At 45.3% G+C, this 22,233-nt stretch overlaps 1 protein-coding gene across 4 annotated transcripts in view; it reads right to left on the bottom strand.

Annotated features, from left to right (window-relative positions):
• The window catches only part of Asap1 (ArfGAP with SH3 domain, ankyrin repeat and PH domain 1), a 286,462-nt gene that overhangs the window by 194,647 nt on the left and 69,582 nt on the right, over positions 1–22,233 (bottom strand). For all 4 annotated transcript variants that reach the window (XM_057791274.1, XM_057791272.1, XM_057791275.1 and 1 more), the window contains exon 3: positions 17,012–17,138. In XM_057791274.1, the coding sequence (XP_057647257.1) occupies positions 17,012–17,138 (127 nt within the window). The remainder of the gene's footprint in view (positions 1–17,011; positions 17,139–22,233) is intronic.

Consider the following 22,233-nt stretch of genomic DNA (forward strand, 5'->3'; position numbering starts at 1 on the left):
TAACTCAGGCACCCAGCATCAAAGAGATGATAGACGGTCAGATGATCAGTGTCCACTGCACACTGTACTCCAGCAAGCAGGTGCTCCTGATTCAGGATGGGATGACGAGTGACTAGGGAAAATAGGGCCACAGTGAGTCTGTTCTCCTTGACTTCTGGTTCAAAAGTCAAAGAAAGAGAACCAAGCTTGACAGTCAGAGGGTTAATGCCTGCTTCAATCTGCATTCAAGCTGCCTGGGCACAGTCATTATGGTCCTACTTTCCTGATCAGTTCATATAGCAATGGCATCAAAGACCAAACATTAGAGACAAAGAAAGAGATGCTTCACCAACCTCCATAAGCGAGAAGCCACTGGAGAAATGCAAATTATTCCTTTCCACTGCTTCCTTAAGACATTCTGGCACCATTCTCTCGCTGAAGTCACCATAAAATGAGAGGTACTACAGGACTCCTCCCTGAACCCCACCTCTTCTTCTCAGGTCAATGTCCAAGGGCCACAAAACTAATCAGATCAATTCTTCAGCAGGGATGTGGTAATAAGGAAAATTCAGATGCCAGGTCAGTGTTTTCAAGCAATGCAGACCCCTCTGTAACAAACCCATCTGAAAGCGTAAAGTAGCAATCATCTCAGTATTAGTCATTAGACTGAAATAAAATGTATCAATCTGAACTGTCACTAAAGGATTCTCAGCCACTGGAGACCCATTTTGTGTGCTGTTTATGTGACTAATGGGAAGATAAGGCATTCCCCGTCCCCCCCCCCCCCCCGAAATGCTCCAAAACAGATATAATGATGACTTACTCATTGCAGTGTGTATAGATACCTTGTCGTAAATAACTGGAACTGACAAAGAGACAGAGGCAAGCCAGCCAGGCTACACTCAGAGAATAAATGTAAATGGAGACCAAAATAGCCCATAACTTAACTAACATGGAGGAAATATGTAATGATTTTTCTCCCTGACAGAAGTTCTAAATGGACCTGGAAGGAACACAGGGATAAGTTCAGTGAAAGTGGTGTGACGCGTGCCAGATTCATAGCATGTCAACTATCTGCCTTCTCTGAGAAAAGTTAATACAATCAATCCCCTGTCAGCTGTGCTGAGTGGAGTATTCAATCCTGGGGCCAAAGCAAAATAGCTTGAGACAAGAGAGGGGAGACAGACTCCTGCAATGACAGGGCTGTTCCCTGACTTTTAGGCTGATCTGCAATGGAAAAAAGGCAAGGGAATGACTGACACAATCATTTAACAAATATTTAGTGAGTTATGCACATGCTCATTAGATAAGTACTATTACAAGTAACCAGCACAGGAGTTATATAGCTGTGAGTTTGGTCTACACAAAGAGAGGCCTGGAAACTAGCACGCACGCACGCACGCACGCGCGCGCGCACACACACACACACACACACACACACACACACGGCGTTGAATGTGATTGATGTTTGCCTAGGGCCTAGGTCTGACCATCCCAGAAAACCCTGCGGATGAGAATTGTAGTGTCAGAAGTAGATGGACACTGGTCCTCAGCTCTGCCTTCCTCTATGGTTGAAATCACTAATATGTCAAAAAGAGGGGAAAAAATTAGGTCAAAAACAAAAACCCAGTAACAAAACATAAAGGAGGTATGGGTTGATGTCATGCCATGAAGAAACAGGAATCAAAAGGTAAGAAAAGCAAGGACGGTACATTGGCACTATGAAAATTATACACCATGCAGAGCATTTATTTATAATTAATATATTAATAAATTACTATTTATTTTCAAGAGAACTTACAATTTCCCAATATAAATAATGTTTATTACTGCAGAAAAAAACTGCTGTGTCCAACATTTCCTCTCAAGGGGCACACAAACGAAGTTGAAAAAACTGCTAACTCAATTCCAAATTTACTTTCTCTAAACGCAATGCATGCAAAGTATCTGCAGGCAAGCCCTATTCCACTATGCCCCATTCCTTCTGTATTCAAGTTTTTTAGTTAATTAAAACTACATGTATCAGGCTTGGGAGATGTCTTAGTTGGCACTGCCTTACAAGCAGGAGGACACAAGTTTGGATCCCTAGATTCACATTGAAAACTGGGAGCGTGGTGGCACCTGTGCTGGTAAGCTAAGCAACAGTGAGATGGGAGACGGAGACAGGCAGATCCCTGGGAGCTCATAGGCCAGTTAGACAGGCCTATGTGATGAAGTTCCAAGCTATAAAGAGATGTCGACTCAAGCCAAAATTGGAAGGCACCTGAAGACCAATAATCCAGATTATATTCTGATCCCCACAAGCTCACACCTGCACAACCCACACAAGTGAATACACACACATTAAAATTAAAAATGTAAAGTCATGTCCCAATGAAGATCAGCCAGACTCACTTCATCTACAGAATTACACCATCTTGGTGAAGTGCATTTGATATTTAAGTCATCCAATGACTGCCATGCCCAGGGAATGGGCCTTTCTGTTCTTTGCCCAGGTAGGTCAGGCACTTGGAAAACCAGTACAAACCCCTGATTTCCAGTGAGCAGTGAAAGGGAGGGTCTAAACTCTGGGCTCACTGGACCCACAGCACTCAAAAATGTAAAAGATTTAAGGAAAGTTGTGTTGCTGTTGTTTAAATTGTGTTACTTTATTCATTTATTTGGTGGCAGGTGTGTGTAAGAGAGAGAGAGAGAAAGAGAAAGGGAGAGAGGAAGAGGGAAGGAGCGAGGTAGGAAAGAGAAGGAGGGAGGGGAGAGAGGGAGGGAGGGAGAGAGGGAGAAGGTTCTGAGGACAACTTAATGGGAGTCTGCTCTCTCTACCATGTGGGCTCTAGGAATCAAACCCAGGTAGTCAAGCTTGGCGGCAAACTTGTGCCTTTACCCAATGAGTAATCATGCTGGCACTGTTGTTGCTATTTGCAGTGGGCTATATCATTACTGATATTTTGTGCAACAGAAATGAAAACAAAAAAATGTTACAAATCCCAAACACGTTTAACAAGCTGTCAGAGAAGGCACCATCACTCATCACACAGCCCTTGGGAAACTCCACTGAGAATAAGAGTGAAATAACACCTTGATATCATTATGAAATCATCACTGACCTTTCTGAGGCCTCCTGCATCTCCACACTGGAGAGGAGACCCCAGACCATGCTCCCAATACTTCAATAGGGGGAGTGACAAACAACTAAGGCTACCAGAGAAGCTCAAGCCAGAAACTGTGTTTGTAAACAAGGAATGGCTTGGCACATCAACAGAGAAAATAATGGCACAGGCTAGTAAAAAGGTGGGATCAATTCCAAAATATTTTAGGAGATGTTTAGACATTTTCTAAGTTACAGTATTTACTTTCTAATAGTTTGGTTTACAAATTTAAACTACCATATGAACTCTGAATGAATAGTACACACGTCGAATAAGATTATAAAAACATTAACTGATGAAAAATGGCAATTGGGTTGATGTCCTGTGCCAAAGCCACCTGCCCAGGAGTTCTCACAGATAATCAATATAACATGAAGCTTTTCCGGTGCTGTCTCAGTGTAACAAAATGAACGGACTCTTCAGAGAACTCCGGCTGTGTGCTATACATTCTGACTGTGAACTGACTTCTCTGAACTATCATGTCAGCAATGGTAAGACAATACACATGCAGGTTCTCTATAAACTAGAGGTGGCACATAAAAGTAAGTGCTGGAAACCTTCTCAGCCTTCAAAAAACAAAACAAACAAAACCACGCCGCAGATGTGCCTTGTGGTGACAGGTAGTAAGCGAGCCAAGTCAGGTAGTAGCTTTGAGCAGATCAAGAGAACCAGGGAGGGGACTAAGACAAGAGGGGAGTCAGGAGCAGGAAGGGGCCCCTGAAAACCACAAGGCTCAACATGGTGTTACTCTTTACTGCTGGAAAAGTTCCATCTCACTGGCTTCTAGAACTTTCTAAAAGAGCTTTGCTGGTGACAAAAGCCATGCCAAACACAAAACAGAGTCAATCACTTAAAACACATGAAAAATACACGAAAGCTCTAACTTGAGGAGATTCAGTCTGGCTTTGTGTCCCGAAGGTCAGCAGGCGATGGTCGTCAACCCAGGGCTGATGAGCAATCTCAGTCATCTGGAAAATGAGGCAGTTGACCTTATGACCTCTAAAGACTCCCTCTGGCTCTACAACTCCAGGACTGTATTATTCCCTCTGAACTCAGAAGCTCCACCTCACATCATCTCAGTTTCCCAGACAGCGCCTCCAGGTTCTCCCATCCTGAACTCCACCTCACGCAGGGCTCACACCCCTCAGTGTGCACACATGCACGTGTGTATTTGGTTTATTCATTCGGACGGTGTCACTCACCTGGGGACAGACAGGAATAATGAAATCTTCTAAGAACAGTAACTGGATAGACCTGAGGACAATAGCTCAGACCGCATGGGTCCCGTGTGAGAAAAACCTGGAGACTGCTTAGAAACACTGCTCAGAGAACTCCCCACAACTGTGAAGAAGAATGGGTATGTGTACAGCAAAAGGCTACTTCCCAGGGAGCAAAAAGCTACCAGGTCCTGAGAGGCAGAAGACGGACTAACATAGCAATTTAGCAGACAAAGAGTCAAACAAGGTTAGGCCCTAGGGAAGCAAGGACTACAGTTCAGAAATAAACACACATTAATTCTCACTGGGCAACAATTTCTGCACCCCCCCTAATGCTGCCTTCAGACTAGAAGCATTCTAGGAGAAAGGGCAGAAGTAGAAAGTAATGATCTCATTAGTAGGTGTTTCTGCATCCATACTCTTGTACCTGGTACATAAAATGCAGGCACGCATATAAACTATAAATTTAAAAATGTTTGTCTCATATCTACCTTTGTAACCTGGTATGATGCAATATGCTATCAGGAGTCAAAAGACCTGGTTTGAACCTCAGCTCTACCACACAAGAGTCATTCAACTCGGACAGACTAAGCATCTATCTCTCCTTATACAACCTAAAGGAGTGTTAAGTATTTACAGAAAAAACTTAATACAGTGTGAGGTTCCAGAGAAAAGCTTAATAAACAAACATTGGCTAGTATGACACGACAGTTCCTGAAGGCTAGACACTGCTCAGTCATTTCAGTGGATAACGCAACACTGCCAGAAGCCTTCGGAGCAAGGAAATGGTACACACTTCACTTTCCCTTGCATGAGAGATTTCACGGTTGTTTGTTTCAGAGTTGAACAATATTTAATGTGACTTTGGTCATGATGTATGCTGGGTCTAAAAGATCAAATTAGGTCTCTACGTCAAGTGACATCACATGTTACAGTAGAAACTGAAGTGGACCCTAATCTCCCACTGCACAGCTCTAGAGCAAAGCAGACATACAATAACAGGATGCTTGGCTGGGCACAAGACACACAGAAGTCTACTTTGATCCCCAAAATGATGAACAGTTCAAGTGTCAGTGTCAACACTTGCCCATTACTCACGCTCATTCCAAGTAAGCCCACATCAAACACCCATGGTGTCTAAAGCACACAAGTGTGCTTGCCTGAGCACCAACTGTGGGAGAAAGGAATCTGCCCACTGCCAGACTTCATGTCACTCCTCTTCTGAAAAATTCAAAAGTTTTCACTACAGAGTTGTGATTTGAATCTCTGCAAGTCTATTTCCACAACTGGTAAAAATTATCAGAGGAGGCTGATAGATTAAATAGTACAGCATCTTTAGCTTACTGTGCGGTCCAGTGCTAGATACACAACTATTTCATGGATGACTGGGTTTACAAACTTTAGGAAAAGTTCTGGCATCAAGAAGGGAATTTATGTAGCTAGCTTATCCCAAATATGAAATAGAGGGGCCGCGGGATTCCAGAACCAAACAAGGAGCCCCAGGGAGCTTTGTATTGTTTGCTATGAGCTTGGTGCTGAGAGCACACTTCTGTAATCCCAACACTTGGAGGCAAAGGAAGGAGGATGCAGTCCAAAGTCACCCTTGGCTACACAGCTGGTCCATGGCGAGGCTGGGCTATAGGATGAACACATCCTAACAAGAGTTTGTCTTAACTTAGAGATGTGCCTTCTGGCTGATATCCCACCAGGAAAGGTGCTCCTGAAAGCATACACAGAGAGGCCCAACATCTTCAGAGGCTGTAACTTAAGAGTGATTCTCTGAAATTTTTTGGAATGAAGAAAGTACACACTATAAAAAATACCCCAAATGCTACAAACTTAAACGTTACCAATCCACCTGACAAAGTGGATAGGGCTGCTATGAAAACTCAAACACTACCAGTTCACGGACAAGGTAGACAGGGCTCCCTATCCATGAGCCGAAGCTCAAGAACAAAATCTGAATTGCAATTTGGCTTTTAAAAAGGCATGTTAAAGTCACCTTCATTTACTTTTCTGCTACCCAAGTCTATCAGCCCCACCCCAACACGCCTCCTTTCACTTTCACTGAGTGTCAGGTGGGAACAACTAACAGGAGCACGGGTGGCTGAAGTGACAGGTCCAGTGGGACAGTAGAAGTCACTCTGCACAGTTCTTAGAAATGAGCAGACTGGTGCTGAAGTGACGGAATTTCCAAAGGTAGGACTTAGGTCAGCAGCAGTGCAGCCCTTGGAGGGGATGCTTCCAGGACCCTGATTTAGCGCTCATCAGAGCGTCCCTGACCACCCTCTTGGCTTCTGTCAATGTGATCTACCCTTCTGTACACCGCACTGTGATGCCATCCACTTCAGTCTCTACCAGAGCACATGCTTCACTCCCCAGAACTGCAGGCTTACACTCTTTCCCTTTTCAAGATTCCTAATCCTAACCTCTGATGAAGGGCAGCAAGCAGTGTAGTACCTGCTGGACACACACAAGGTACTGGGCTCATTCCCTAGAAATGCAGCCTCACGGGCTTTCATAAGGAGTTTTCAGGCACAGAAATGTCTTGTTGACTTAATAATCAGAAGTAAAAATGTTTACACGGCAAGGGAGAGTCACTCCTTACTGTCCGTGAAAGCCAATCAGAGAGCAAAGACAGGAGGCCATGGAACCTAAAAGGAGAATCTAGCAGTGGCATTTTTCTAAACCAATACAATTTCTAATCTAATTTCATTCTAAACACTTAAACACTTAACCATTACACCCACAGCTCTCACCCCTCATCCAAAAAAACCCAGCTTTTTTGTTGTTGTTGTTATTGTTTGTAGCCGATGGAGACTGTAACCAAAAGCTACAACTAGTCGAAATGCAGAGAACAGCCCCAATGGATACATCTATAACACTACCCCTACACTTAAGATTCAGGGACATCACAGATACGGGACTGGAAAGACTGCAAGGCTCATAGTATAGTATATCTTCTATATGACATGGAAGCTACAAGCATGAAATCCCAACAATATGGTTGCCTAAACAAGACCTGAAGGATGACATCAACGGCTGAGAAGTCAAAGTGGACGGAGGAAATCTCAGGAGGTCCAACTCTTCGATGAAGAGCTACTGACTACTGAAGGAAGAACATCTGTCTTCCTCAGGGACGAGACCCCTAACTGATTATCTAAACCCAAGTAGTCAGCCCTAAACACACATAGAAAGAAGAAACACTAAGAAGACATAACAGGTCATATTTATATGTATGTATACACAGACCAATAATAGAAAAATAGAAAAATGTTGTAGGAATGGCAAAAAAAAAGGAAAAAGGTAAAGAAAAATATGAACATGAGTAAAACCATCACTGCACTTCATCAGCACATCATGGACAAGACTGTTCTAAAATCAGAAGAAAAACTACTTCAGTGACTATCCGGTGGTTATCATTTATTGCCCTATCAGGAAAATTAAAACAACAACAACAACAACAACAAACAAGTTGAACGTGAATAGCTTGATTCAGCAAAAACCCATTTTCTCTTGGCTCTGTTTCACAAGGGCTCACACAGGCATAGCATTTCTTTAAGATGAGTCTGAGGTGGGGAAGTCACGAACTTGCCAAGTCATCTAAGCCTTGTTCAGTCATCTGTAAAACAGCCTTGGAGCAGAGGATGTCTGTAGAGCACCCGACACAGTGCTCACCGCACGAGATGCTTAATTATAGTGGTCACTGAATCTGACTTTGTTCCAAGGCTTATATACAAAATGCAGAAGCCTTTGGGCAGCGGCAGTGTTATTTAACTTGGTACTGTTCCATGCTCTGGGAGGCAATGTGCTTACTTGCTTTGCTTTGAAAATTATTACTATTATTAAAGTAGGAGCAGCTGCTGGTCCAGCAGTGAACAGTTCTTTTAATTTGTACTTTGTGGAAATAAGGAATATCTAATTTTATGTAAATACTACTAATATGAATAAATACCACAAGAAGAAGGAAATAGGATTTATTGAAAAATAAATGATTAATGCAATATAAAAGCCCCCCCCCTCGGATCAATTTCTTAAAAAGGGGGGGAACGACTTATTTTTTCATGTGTAACTGGGTAGTAAGTTAACTTCTCTAAGACTTGGTTACTTCACACCAAGAGCAAATCAATCAAGCCAAAGAGAACCTAGTTGCCCTGCCTAGTCTTCCATCCATGCTGGGTACCCATGGGAAGATTACTGAAAGAGCACCATGTCATCACTTTCGACTAGACTGCTGGTCTTTCTTGACCACATCTACAAAGCTAAAACTGGGCAGCACAGTTCTCTAACCACAGCCCTTTCCAGTGTCCCAAATGAACACAGGGTAGAGGGGTAATGAGAGACTTCAGAGGAAGTGCAGGAACACTATCTTCCTAGCGTCACCAGACACCAGGCACTTTACCTGCCTCACATTATCTACTGGTTGCTTCTGCCAACATAAGGCTCTGCTGTCTGCATCCAATTCTTACTTCGATGAAAGCATAAATAGGAGGCAGGGAACCTAGATCTTGGTCCCAGCTTTGCTATGTCTGCTGCACAGGGCGTGGACATAGCCTCCTCTTGTTCTCTGAAGACCATCATGAAGGGTTAAGAGGAAAGACTTAACCCTAAGAGGTCCATCATCTTGCCCAAAGCTGACCAAACCAGAGGTGATCTGCTATCCAAGCTGGGCCACTCTGAACATCCCTATGTGATGTGCTTTTCTCACAGAAGGGCACAAAGATACCAACTGATTAGGAGGTTATATAGGGCCAGTGTTAACGTATCTGCCAATAATCTAGGAGTTGTACCGTCACTGCCTGCCATTCTTCCTCTCCTGTTCCATAAACTATTCTATGAGCCTTCCCAATAAATTCAAACGCTGTTTAACTAGTTCTAGCTGTATTTTGCTTTGCTTTACATACGTATGTATGGGGGTGTGGGGTGGGGCTAGAGATCTCTAATTTACAAAAAGGGCCATATGCATCTTTGTTTTCTGGGCCCCAATATTTTTATCTGCAAAAGGACTAGACGATCTCTAGTTATTTTTCTAGCTCCGCTGAACTCACACCATAACAACAAAGTTATAGTCACACAGCCCACCGCATGATGTGAATGCTCACTATGGTCATCCTAGTCCTAGCCCCTTGGGCATAATGTTACAGAATACAAGGTCTCTCTGCTGTGTTAGTAACAGAGCTGGGAAGCACTTCTATTTTCTTTACATCTGGCAGGGGAAGAAAGGGCCTCCACTAACTTAGCCAACTTTTTGCTTTCTGCAATAGTTGGCATCAAATTCTGACCGTTTTGTGGGCCTTAACTCACTGAGCCATGAGGTTCTGATTTTGCTTTCCTAGCTTCTGGGTGGCTAAATTGGGTACTGTCTTATCAAAGGGACACATATTCCAGTTCTTTGAGGAAAATTGTACCGTAGCCTCAGCATTAAAATTCAGTTCTTATGTAACTGACCGCAAACGGCACCATGGCACAGGGCTGATCAGATGGTGCTCGGGCCCAGGAAGAGTCCACTGTGAACTCATACATTTAGTTGTAACAAGTAGAGTCACGTGACTCCTAAGTTGACCCACTCCTATTCCAAATACCATTAAATTTTTTTTTTTTTACTGAGACCAAAAAGAGATTGCAGCACTATGTCTTGATTAAACAGAATGATCCTTTTCACTTTAAAGCTTCTGCTGCCAAACCAAAACAGAATTCCTCAAGGTCTTGGTGCTTCAAACTATAATCAGCAAAGCACACTGCATTCCAGGTAGGACCAAGCCATACATGCCTCTCCCAAAATGGGTAAAATCAAATACCTGCATTCATTATGTAACAAAACAGTTCATTACCCTAAACCCCAACAACAACAACAAAACCAACAAAAAAAAAAAAAAAGAAAGAAAAAAAAAAACAATGGCGTTGCCCAGATTTTGATGCATCAATGGAAGGAACCCTTTGGCTATGTGGAAGTAAACAATACATTAGCAGTGACTGGAGAAAGCACGGACCGTGAGGCTGCACAGGGAGCCCATCAAGCTAGCCTGAGTCAGAAAGTAACACTGGGCGCTGCTGGTTCCCTCACTTAAGGGCTAAGTATACAGCTACACTGAGCTAGCAGCTTATTTTAGATCAAAATGGCTATCACATTGCACCATAAATGGTTCAAATCTTTGGTGCTACCCTGGCCGCGCTTTCATAACGTAGGTCCTTGAAGCACAAAGCCAGCATTGTCACATGACCTCTTCATCATCTACTGTCTCCTCAATTACATGTCAACAACCACTAGATTGCACTTACAGTACACAGCAATGGTATGGAGGATTAGAGCCACAACCCTACAGTGATCACCAGGCCAGGCAGTACTCAGCACTTCACATACACGGACTCACTTTCATAAGGAAACAGAGACAGCAACTTGCCCAGCAAACACATCCTGGAAATCACAGTGCTCAAGTTAACCTGGCAGGTGCTTCACCCTCATCAAACCATTCCAGCAGTAGAGCTTCTGTCCATTTACTTACCTGCTAAGGAACGCTCTGACCTCTCCCTGGCCTCCTGCCCTATGGGAGAAATACTGACTATACGACTTTAATATTCATTGGCCACCAGGTCATGAAATCACTTGATGAGTACCTCATGGGCATTATCTCTTTCACTCTTCAAAAGGACACCATTTCTCAAATGAGGAAACAGAGGCTGAGGCATCATCTCCAGCCCTATCGGTTACTCATGGTTACATAACACTTAAAAGAGCAGCTGTGCCAAGAAATCCTCCAATGACTAGGTGGCATGTATGGAAACCAATACTCTAGGTGTCACAGACTCCCACACAGACACTGCAAATAACTATCTGGACAGTCTGAACATACAAGATAAATGGCTTTTGATGGGCGCTTCCTAGCACAGTATCAGATGGCATGGCCTCGTATAATGTTTTTAGAGATCAGCAATCAACCTAGTAACTGGCATGTGCAAAATAACTTTCCCAATTTCAGGTTTATTCCAGTCTTTTCCTAGGCGCTACATCTACAGAATAGTGCTGAAGAAGACTCCCCCAGTCAAAGTACAAAGAGCCCTACATAAAGAGTCAAGAGCCCTGAATTCAAATCCCTGCTTAAAAATTCCTTCTCATCTTTAGACCTCAATCTCTACATTGAAAGCAACAGGACTGATAAAATCTGTACAGGCCCGGGTAACTCAGTTTTACTCCACAGGGATGCAAAGCTTCAAGTTTCTTCTGGCAGTCAGTAATATTAGTAAGATTAACACTTTGTTTCTCCACTTTTAGGCGGCTGTAACCCTAATCACTCCTGGACCGAAGAAGGGGCTTGGCCTCCACAGCTTAGACTTCTACAAAGGATACTGGTATCACAGGGAGAACTGTCTTCTGTTGGTTTACCTTTAAGAGGTCAGGAACAGACCCAAATACATTTTCTCTACTTTAGGCAAAAGAGCCCACAGGACTTTATCTAAATCCCCCAGAGAAGGGCTTTGTAGGTCTTGTTTGTTGTCTAAAACTACATGGTCTTTGAAGGTAACAAAACTAGCTCTTGAATACATCAAGATCTGGCTTTAGAATTCCTAGGTGTGAGAATCTACAGATTAGCACTAGAGACTTAACCTCACTTATCATCATCAATGACCTCCAGTCATCAATAGGAAACATGACCAAAATTACAAAGAGTAGAGGAATACCTCCAGGCATGCCAAAAATACTCAACAGTTGATATTAAGTCCGAAGTTCATTTGACTAGCTGTGAACCAAACACACACACACACACACACACACACACACACACACACACGAGAGAGAGAGAGAGAGAGAGAGAGAGAGAGAGAGAGAGAGAGAGAGGGAGGGAGGGAGGGAGGGAGGGAGGGAGGGAGGGAGGGAGGGAGGGAGGGAGGGAGGGAGGGAGGGAGGGAGGGAGAGCGAGAGAGAGAATTATCTGCTAAAATGGTATTACTGACAAATAGGGCAAGCATTAAATAATGGTATATATATAGAGGGGGGCAGAGAAATGGCTCAGTAGTTAAGAGCACTTGCTGCCCTGCCCTTGCAGAGGACCTGGGTTTGGTTCCCAGCATCCACATGGTGGCTCAAAACCTTCTGTAACTTCAGTTATAAGGGATCAGAAGCCTTCTTCAGGCTTCTTCAGGCAACAGGCACATACAAGGTGTACAAGATACACATGCAGGCAAACACCAATAAGTTAAATAAAATCTTATTTTTAAAAAAGTATCTATAATGTTAGCACATAGTGGGAACATCAATAGCTGACAACTATTATTAAGTGTTAATATCAAAAAGACCTTTGGCAATCTTTAATCAAATAAATGATTCTCAGCCTTCAAAACCTCTGAATTAAGAGAAGTCTCCAAGCCAAAGCCATACCTGACATCTAGCTCCGTTAGAAAGGTTTTTCGAGGGCACCTTGTAGACACAATTACTCATCTCTGAATCCCCAGGCCTAGTAGGAGAATGCACTCAACAGTGTGTGTACTGACTAGGTGGCAGATTGCAATAGATAGCTTATATTGCTGTGATGAATGTTCTATATTAATCTTTCCATTTATGAACTTAACCTTTCTGTTAAAGAAAGGTTAAGCCTATTAAGAGTAATGGGCTTTTTTTCTTCAACACCATTAGGTTCCATAAACAATCCAAATAATACCTCACCAGGGCTTGGCAATGTGACCGTCACACAGATGCTCCTCAAAGATGTGTTGAGCAGATGCTGCTCATAGGTCACTTACATAATTTCTCACATTTCAATCTGAAAGCTGCATCCACCTCTTTGAAGAAATATTATATTTAAATATCGCTATTAAGAATTCCCTGGAATGTGGGCATGAAGAGAAGTTAAACGACTAAGGACATTATACATCTCTTCATGCGATTAAAACTGCAAAGTACAACAAATGGGAAGCCACATTTATGTCCTGCAAAGTCAATGAAATACGACTTTGCAGACAGCCAGTGTGTATTTTCTGTGGTGACTGTAAAGAATTCCCCAAATCCTTTATTTACTAACAAAATCTTGGAGACAAACCATCTCTTTGGACCTCCATTTTCTTCTCAGTACAGTGGAGACCAGAGCAGCCCTTCTCCCTTCACAGAGTTCTAAGTGTAGACTCTACATGGAGGATGCATGTAGCTATACACTGCTGACTACAGAGGACCATGCATCCCGTGTGCCTACAACTGGCCTTATATAAAGGGGCTAAAGACATGGGCAAAGAGTATCTCCTCCATCGGCACCAAAGTAAAATGCTGGCCTTCTATCAAGTAAAAAAGCAGACCTCCAATGACTATCCAAGGCCCTAAGTATTGGCCACTCCAAGTCTTCAATGGGAGAATGCATCCCAATGTCTTGGTCCATGTTCCTAAAATGCCTGCTTGCTCCTTTCTCAAGAAAACAATGTCTTCTAGCCACTTACAACTTTCAAAGGGTCACAAGCAGGACAGCATACACTAGTATGCTCTGGTTCTTGAATAAGCAAGGTATTGGTTTTGTGCTTTGAAAACATTTACATACCCAGATGAAACCTTAGCAGAATTCCAGCTGATCCCTTCCTGCCTCTTGTGCCCCAGCCAAAACGTGACTCTCTAAACCATGTGTGTCCTGCACGACTAAAAGGGAAGCCCTGAAGTAAGCTCGTAGTCTCTTCTTATGTAGAACTGATTTATTTCCTAAACTGCATGTCCCAAGGGGCTTATACATACACAGCAGCATCTGCACAACATGGCCAACTGTTTGACAAGGACACACAACCAAAGGGGAAAGTATAGATTGATCTGGGGTTCCACGCTTGGCACTCAATGGGATTTTAGCTGAGCCCCACGTGTGTTAATTAGTAATAGAAACAACAAAGTCACAAGTAAACAGGAAATTCATAACTACTAGAACTAGAAACAGACTTGTTTTCAAACAGAATTCCAAGCTACCCAAATTACTCCCCATTCTGGAGTTTCCACATCGCCAGAAGAAAAAAAAAAAGTACCCCAAAAAATCCTATTTCTAAGAATAATCACAAAATAGCACTTCCAAATTCTTGCAATTTTCAAATCTCTCACTTGTCAAGTATGTTCACTATATTTTCCTTTTATTTTGGGGGCAGTAATTTTTGTTCCCTTTTCAAAATCTTGTTTTTTGAGACAGACTCTTCCTATGTACCCTTGGCTAGGTGGAACTCAGTCTCTGCCATGTCTAGAGCAGGTCCTCTGCCCCAGCAGTTTTTGAAATAAGGTCTTACTGTGAAGCCCTGGCTGGTCTGGCACTCATTAGGTAGACCAGACTAACTTCAAGCTTGAGGAGAATCCTCCTGCCTCTACTGCCCAAGTGCCTAGATATACCACTACATTCAGCCTCCTATTTCTGAAGAAGTAGGTTGTAATCTACTCAGAATATCCATAATACTGTATCTTCTCCATATAAGTAAGTTTGAAAGAAAAACTAAAAATTCAACTGTGTGATTATCCAACAATAAAAAACTAAGCATACATTGCATATATATAAAAGGTCGCCACACACATAGAATATGATTGAAGAGTTAGAAGATACACATTGAGGAAAATGATTCCTTAACCAATACTGTACTCAAGTTTAGAAAAATGACAAAATTTTGTCTCCAATTACTGTACAATTGGTACAAATGCAATGTTTACTGCTATAGTTTTAGAGACAATGTATCAATATTTTCTGTCACTTTTAAGTTTTCTAGACTGGTTCCAATTCTTTCTCAAGTTCACAGGTCTATTCTTCTACCTAACTTTGTAACACAAGGGAGTGTGTGTGTTTGTGTGCACACACACAAAGGAAAGAGAGAGAACAAACAACAAAGTCTTATTTGTTGCATTTGCATTTAAGTGTAGTTACCTTAAACTAAGATCAAGGCAGTGCTTATATGACATTTACCCTATTCTATAATGTTGCTTCAATGTACACAAATACATCCACAAACATATCCCAAGCACCCTTATCATCTGCTGCACAAACAGAATACAGTAACACTATCTGAGTGTGCAGAAAGTTACAGTAACTGACAGCTCTATTAGCAAGCACTAAAGTTATCTGGAAGGACAATAACCCTGCAGTTTAATCAATGTTAAACCCTTTAGAGGCGTACCCAATTAGGAACGGAAAAAGATGACCACACACTCCTAGATGAGCATGTTCTTATAAATGCATGACGGACAGAGTCACTGGGAGGTTGAATGCCTGGCAACTCTGCTTAATTCCTGATACTAACCATGAAGCAACTGCCAGTTCACAAGGAGTTGAGGTGGGGTGGGGCACATTACCTCTGGCTTTCCAATACATCTAGTTAGGTGATACTTCTCCATCCATTTCAACATCCACTTCCATCACTCAACAATGACTCCAAAGAAAACTCTAGAAACAACCCTAACTAGAAGAAAACATACTAGCTTATAGTACCAGGCAGGCAGGCAGGCAGGCAAGATAGGACCCTGAGGCAACAAAAGTCTTTAGCCTTCTAACATTTTGCATCCAGTACCAGTTCTTAATACATTAGACAGCATGAGTAGTACCAAAGCCAGTTCCAGACAGGATTCTCTGTATTACCAAGGGTTGGCCCTGGTGGCCTTAACTAAAAACGAGCTTCTTGAACCTCAAATAAACCAAGCATATAATCCCCGCAAGGAGGGGGGGGGATTCTTCCAGCCTACACTGTCTTTTTCAGCCAGGGTAGGCCTGGCTGGTTAGGATGGGAGCAATGTTTGATAGCACTGAGGAATTACGCTGAGTTTCTGGGAAACTGCCTTATTTTCCTCGAGATTACACAGACTTATTTGTGTAGCTGTAAACCTGCGTTTACAGGTTTCTCCTCATCCACCCCCACTCTAGCATTAATTCATCGAAAAATTTAAAAGAACCAGCTTTGCCCTTGCCCCTGCATGGACATCCATCCACAAGGTTTTGCCGGAGGGTTCATTCGTTCTGCAGCTTCTAGTCCCATCTACCAGCCTGACCACCCCTGCAGACTGCACTGGCTTCAGCTCTCTCTCCACAACCTTAGGAGTGTCCTGCGGATCTGGTGCAGCAGCCCTGAGCCCTAGAAAACCACAGCCACTGGAGCAAGGGGAGCGGGGCGGGGACCTGTTTGTACAGCTCTCCTTTCCACCTGGGCTTCTGCTCACTTTAGGCACAAGGGACTAGGAGACACAGGCCCAGGGGTGGCAACAGTCTCGAATCGGAGTTCTCTTTTCTCCCTTTGGGTTTTTCCACCAGCCCTTATCGCTACAGCTAAGCCTGCCTGGTCCCGCTGGACTGCGGAGAAGTGCATTCGCGGCCCATCTCCAAGTCGCTGGCTGGTGTGACCTTGGCCACGCAGCCTCGCCTTTCTGCCCTCGGTGGCTTGACGCCACGTACTTCGTGGGTTAGGAAAGGGTCACAATGATGTGGAAGCGCCGGGCAGACAGCCTGGCACCCAGACAGGGTGCAGACAGAGAAGGGAATCTCTCTTCTACTCCCCGCGTCCAGAGCTTGCTCAGTTCTTCCCTACTTTAGTCCCCGGGCTCTCAAGCCTGCAGGACCCTGGGAAGGGCCGCCAACGGGGACAGCAGGGGGCCGGGGGGGCGCACACACTGCCGGAGGGGGGTGTGGCTCCCCCAGATGCCCGGCTCCCCAGGGCCCCAGCCCACCCAGCTGCCAGGCCGCCGCCTACCTCCTCCAGCAGCGTGACGGTGTTCCTGCAGTTGTGCAGCCGCGTGGTGAAGCTGGACGTGGTGGGCGAGTTGTAGTCCTCGGTGGTCTCGGCGATGAACTCGGACACGGAGATCTGGTCCGGCATCCTGCCGCGGGAAGGACGAGACACAAGTGGGGGCGGGCGTGAGTCACGGCGCAGGCTCCCGGGGCCGCCGGGCGGCTCATGAACGCCACGCGCGCAGCCCGACCCGCCGCGGCGCCTGGCCTGGCGCGCGAGGAGCGGAGCGGAGAGGAGACGAGCGAAGCGGCGCGGCGCCCTTCAAACTGAGAACGGCGCGCGCGCGCGGGCGGCTGCCGGGGACGCGCCTCCCCCAAGTGCACGCAGGGGCGGGGAAGGGGGGCGACGAGGCGGGACGGGGCGGGGCTGGACGGGGCGGGGCGGGGCAGACGGCTCCGCGGCGCTGCCGGGCGGCGAGGCCTGGCGGACTGACTGGACGGCTCGCTCCGGCGGCGGCGGGCGGCGCACCCGCGCCAGTCACGGGGACAAACACGGAAGTGCTCTGCGCACGCGCTGCGGCCGACCCGCCCCTTCTCCCGCCACCCCCCCCCCGCCCGCCCCGATCCGTGCGCGGCCCCCACCTCGATGCCACTCGCGCTAGTGCTCGTGCCCGTGGGGCTCCGGAACCTCGCCCCCCCCCGAAACACACACACACACACAACCGCCCCCCCACACACACACCCAACCGCCCCCGGAGCGGTTACTTCAGAGAGCTGGTTACGCGAACGATTTTTGCAAGAAGAGAACCAAAAAAAAAAAAAAAAAAAAAAACAAAGTTGTACGTGTTCTTTTTTAGTCCCGAGTGGGTGCAGGAAGCGAGGCCCGGAAAGCCGCCTCCTGCTGCGCGGGCCGAGGCCCGGGGGCTCAACTCCGCTGCCCTCTGAATGCCATGGCTGTGCCTTGTGCAGAGAGGAGCCAGGAAAAATTGTTTTAAAATATGTTTTAAAATACTTTTCACCTGTCCATGTGCGATTCTTTTTTCTTTTTTCTTAACCCAGAGGAACGGCATCAGGAGAGGCAAAAGTATTTCTCAGGTGCAAATGCTCTTTACTGTGAAGAAATTAAATTTCTTCTGAGCAAAGTACCAACCAATTCAGCCCTAGCAGATGTTTACTGTTGTTAGTACAAAATACCCTTCTAATTTCTCACCATGACTGAAGTTGATCTTAAAAAACGGTAACAACAAAAACTACCTAGGCTTTGAGAAGTCAGTCCTTGAAAGCCTATTGCAGGTCTTGATGCAAACCTTCTTTGGAAGGCAGGCACTGTGGCCCACCCAGGCCTGCCTACTTGTCATCCTATAAGGCTAGGGGTTGTGTTCTCTGGTTCTTCTGCCCACAGCTCAGGGACCAGTGCTAACGACTTGTCTTGGGTGGGGACTGGCAGGGAGAGGAAGATTTCCTGTCAACAGCAAATGGTTCACCTTCTAAACTGCCAACAAATTCGGATATGACGGAAGTCAGGTAGGTAACATCCCTGCTGTCCTGGAACTTGTCCTCCGCTAGCGGGTCAGACAACTAACAGACAGGCAGTCCAGTGGAGTCGGCAGATGGAAGTAGGAAAATGACAAGGTCGTACAGAAAGCATGCTCAGAGAAGGCTTCTGTCACAGTGAGCAGAAAAGGAGAGTGAACCACGCAATATCCGGTTGGCTGGGAATCGTGGATCCCCAGCTGCCTCACGCGAAGGTAGAAGAGAAGGACACTCACTCAGGAGGCTGAGTTAACGTCCATGGGTATAGGAAAGGCTTGCTTCCTGCATAGGAAAAAACCAAAACGGTTTAAAGGGTGTGCTGTTTATCTCCCTGGCTTGGCCAAATTGGGTCTGCGCTGTGCCTCAATTCCGGTTCTTACCATTGCTCTCCAACGCAGCCCACTAAAAGAGGGACTTTCTAAGGAAATGGGAACAAACAGATGCTTCCCTAGCAAAGGCAAGCGTGAGAAACTCACCTTTGAAAATGATAAAGTAAAAATAAACAACAGTACTTTCCTCCCTTAATACTTTAAATGTTTGGTTTAGGACACATGAGGGGCCAAGCAAGCGCTTAGAGAGGAGACAGGCGGGAGACTAGCAGCTGAAGAGGGCTGGTGACTCTTGAGGGTCACTGGGGGAACTCAGGTGCCAAGGATGTAAAGTGTAACTTTTGAAGTATAAGCCACCCAGAAGGAAATCCTACCTCATTTTCCACAGCATCTGGAAAGTTCTGTCAAGTTGGAACAAAGATGACCTTTACAGGCTAGGACTAATTGAGCTCCTTGAGCCCATGCTCCCTCCCCCACAGTAATCCCAGACTCCCCCACGGAGCAGTGAAAGTCAATGAGCAAGAGGACTTCCCTCCAAAAGGACTTCCCTTCCCCTGGGCTGTAGGTGAATCTGGGCTTTGAAATGAGCAAATGTTGTCCCCCTCCCCCTCTTCTGAGCTCTCCCCTACTGCCTGTCATTTCTACTGGACTGGCGGTATGCCTCCTCTATATCTGGCATAACTGGTTACTCAGAGCCTAGAATTGGTGAAGAAGTGTGTCTGTTCCCAGAGACCTTGGATTCCATGGCTTTCTCTCCTCATAGAGATGCTGTCACCTTGGGTTTGGATGCCATGGTTTGACATAAGAGGGGAGGTGTGTCAGAATGACCACACAGCCCTCTCGGCTGGAGCTAATTTGGGCCTACACTAGGCTCTTCGGGTGAAAGAAAGATTATTACAGCAAGTTAAGCTCAGTAATGGTAAGCAGCCAGGGATTTCTTTCTCGACTGAATTCAGCAGAGAGCCTCAAACCACCGCCATCAATTGCCGTTTTAGTTTCCTCCCAAGATTATGTTATGAATCTGCTCCTCCCCTACCTCCTCCAGCCAAGAAAGGACTATATGAACAATGAGATATTGTGCCCAGGTAAGTATATACCTCCTTGGACTGGTCTGCAATTAGAATTTCAAAGTTTCGCACCTCAACCTACCATTTCTGGGGTTCATGGGCCATAATCCTCTTTAAATTTGTAACCATTCCCTAGTGCAAACCATCTGTACCTCCCATTTTCTCAAATACCCTGAACACCATTCCTGGATATCTGACGTAGGCAAAACTGAGAGGCTGGGTTTCTTTACAAGGAGATGCCCAGGAATATACACTATCCTCTCCAAAACCAGAAAAAAAAAAAAAAAAAAACACACACACACACACACACATGCGCATAGACTCGGGCTTCTGCACAGTTGACTTTATATAAAGCTACCATCATCTACGTTGTCATCATCATAATTCCCCTCAGAGACTGTTCCTACCCCTGGGCCTCTCATTCTGCTAAGCCCTGCTCATAGCGGCAAGATAGTTGCCCTGCAAGGATGCTTTGTGTCTTTGACTTGAGACAGCAAGAACAGGAGTAGCTTGTCCTTCTGGGCGGCAATAGCACTGTTGACCACTGTCACCTGGGAATTGATTCTGAGTTACGCAAGCCTCACTCTCCCATCTACTTTGGAACCAAAGGAGCTCACGGCAAGATGGGTGACAATGATCGAAAGACAGGGGACTGGAGGTGAGGAGTCAAGGGTGCTCTTTAGGCCTGAAACCCCATTGCTACTCTGAGCTACAATGTTAGGCAGTCACAGCACTCATCAAATCCCTCATGGAGCCAGCAAAGGGAAAATGCTCCAAGTTCCTGGAACTTGAGTTTGGCCACTCTGTCGCTGACCTTGTTTTCTCCTATGTAAAATTAGGGTCATCAGATTATTACTAGAAATGAGGATAGACGGGGATATAGATGCTGACACACAGTGAATTCCCTTTGAACGGTTCCTGTGTGAAGCATGATGCTATGTCTCCTCTCATCCCACAGCTCAGATATCTCTAAATTACTCACCTGGAGGATGGAAGAGGGTGAGCAGGGGGAGGGCTATGCTAGAACTCTCAGAATCTGGAAGCTTGGATGTGAGAACAGGAAGGCTTTGGAAGACTTACTTTTTGTTTCGTTTTGTTTTTGAGACTGGGCTTCTCTGTGTAGTTTTGGTTGTCCTGGAATTAGCTCTGTAAACTCAGAGATCTGCCTGTCTCTGCTTTCTGAATGCTGGGACTAAAGGTGTGTACCGCCACTGTGCGGCTGCTTCGCTTACTCCCGTAAGAGGCCAGATCCCTCAGTGATGGTTCTGGATTTGGGAAGTAAATAAACAGGGTCTAATGTCAACTAGGATGAATTCCAGTCAGGATCGAAAATGAATCGTGAGGGCCAGCATGAGAAGGCTCAAGGAGTAAAGTATTTACCACCACCTCTGATAACCCGAGTTTTATATATGTCACCCACAGTAGGAGGAGCGCACAACACCCTCAAGTTGTTCCCTAACCATATGCCTACATGGCACACATGTACCCAGACACACATACACAGATAATTTCTTAGAACCAAAGATCTTACAAAGAAAAATGGCCTAAGCCAGGCAACTTCTAGGGGATATAACAAAGGATTCCATTCTCAGGAAGGAGTGGATTCCAAACAAGAATGACTTAGGTTTGCATGTCTGCCACATGGCAACTACCAGACCTTATTACTTCTCTGAGTCTCAGTTTTCATATCTGTAAATGGGGGTAATTACAGCACGGGGGTGGGGTGGAGAAGGACCGACACAATAATTATGACAGTGTCCATCTACAAGAGTGGACGAGCCAAGGACTATGAAGTACTTAGCCAGGCCTGAAACATCATTCTCGTGGGAACTTAAAACCCTTAAGTGGAGACAGAAATTCTGATCTCTCTAGCTGACTTTCTCTTTTTGAATCCTCACGGCAACTTCATATGTAAGTTTGAATTACCCAAAGTTTAGCACAGAGAAAACCAAGCCTGGAAGACAAGACAGGACCCTGCTACCTGAGCACCCAGCCTCAGCCAGCACCACACCGGCAGTATGTAAGCAGTACTTGAAACCACCACTCAGCCCTGAGGTGCAGCCACCACAGTGCCATGAGCTGAGACACACTGAACTCCCACCTCAAGTCTGTAACGCCTGGTAGAGTGCAACTTTGACCTCTTTACTGGATGGAGCTGGATAGTGCTGCTGTTCTGGATGCAGTATTCCCTGGCACAGGCAGCAGGGAAAGCTTCCTTACACATTTCCCTTGTATACTCGTGTCAGCCTAAAGAAATACTACAGAAAGGGAAAGGCCTTTTGGGCCAGGAGTGACTCCACGTGCTATTCCATTAG

Source organism: Chionomys nivalis, chromosome 17, assembly GCF_950005125.1.
Source record: "Chionomys nivalis chromosome 17, mChiNiv1.1, whole genome shotgun sequence".
Taxonomy (NCBI): Eukaryota; Metazoa; Chordata; class Mammalia; order Rodentia; family Cricetidae; genus Chionomys; species Chionomys nivalis.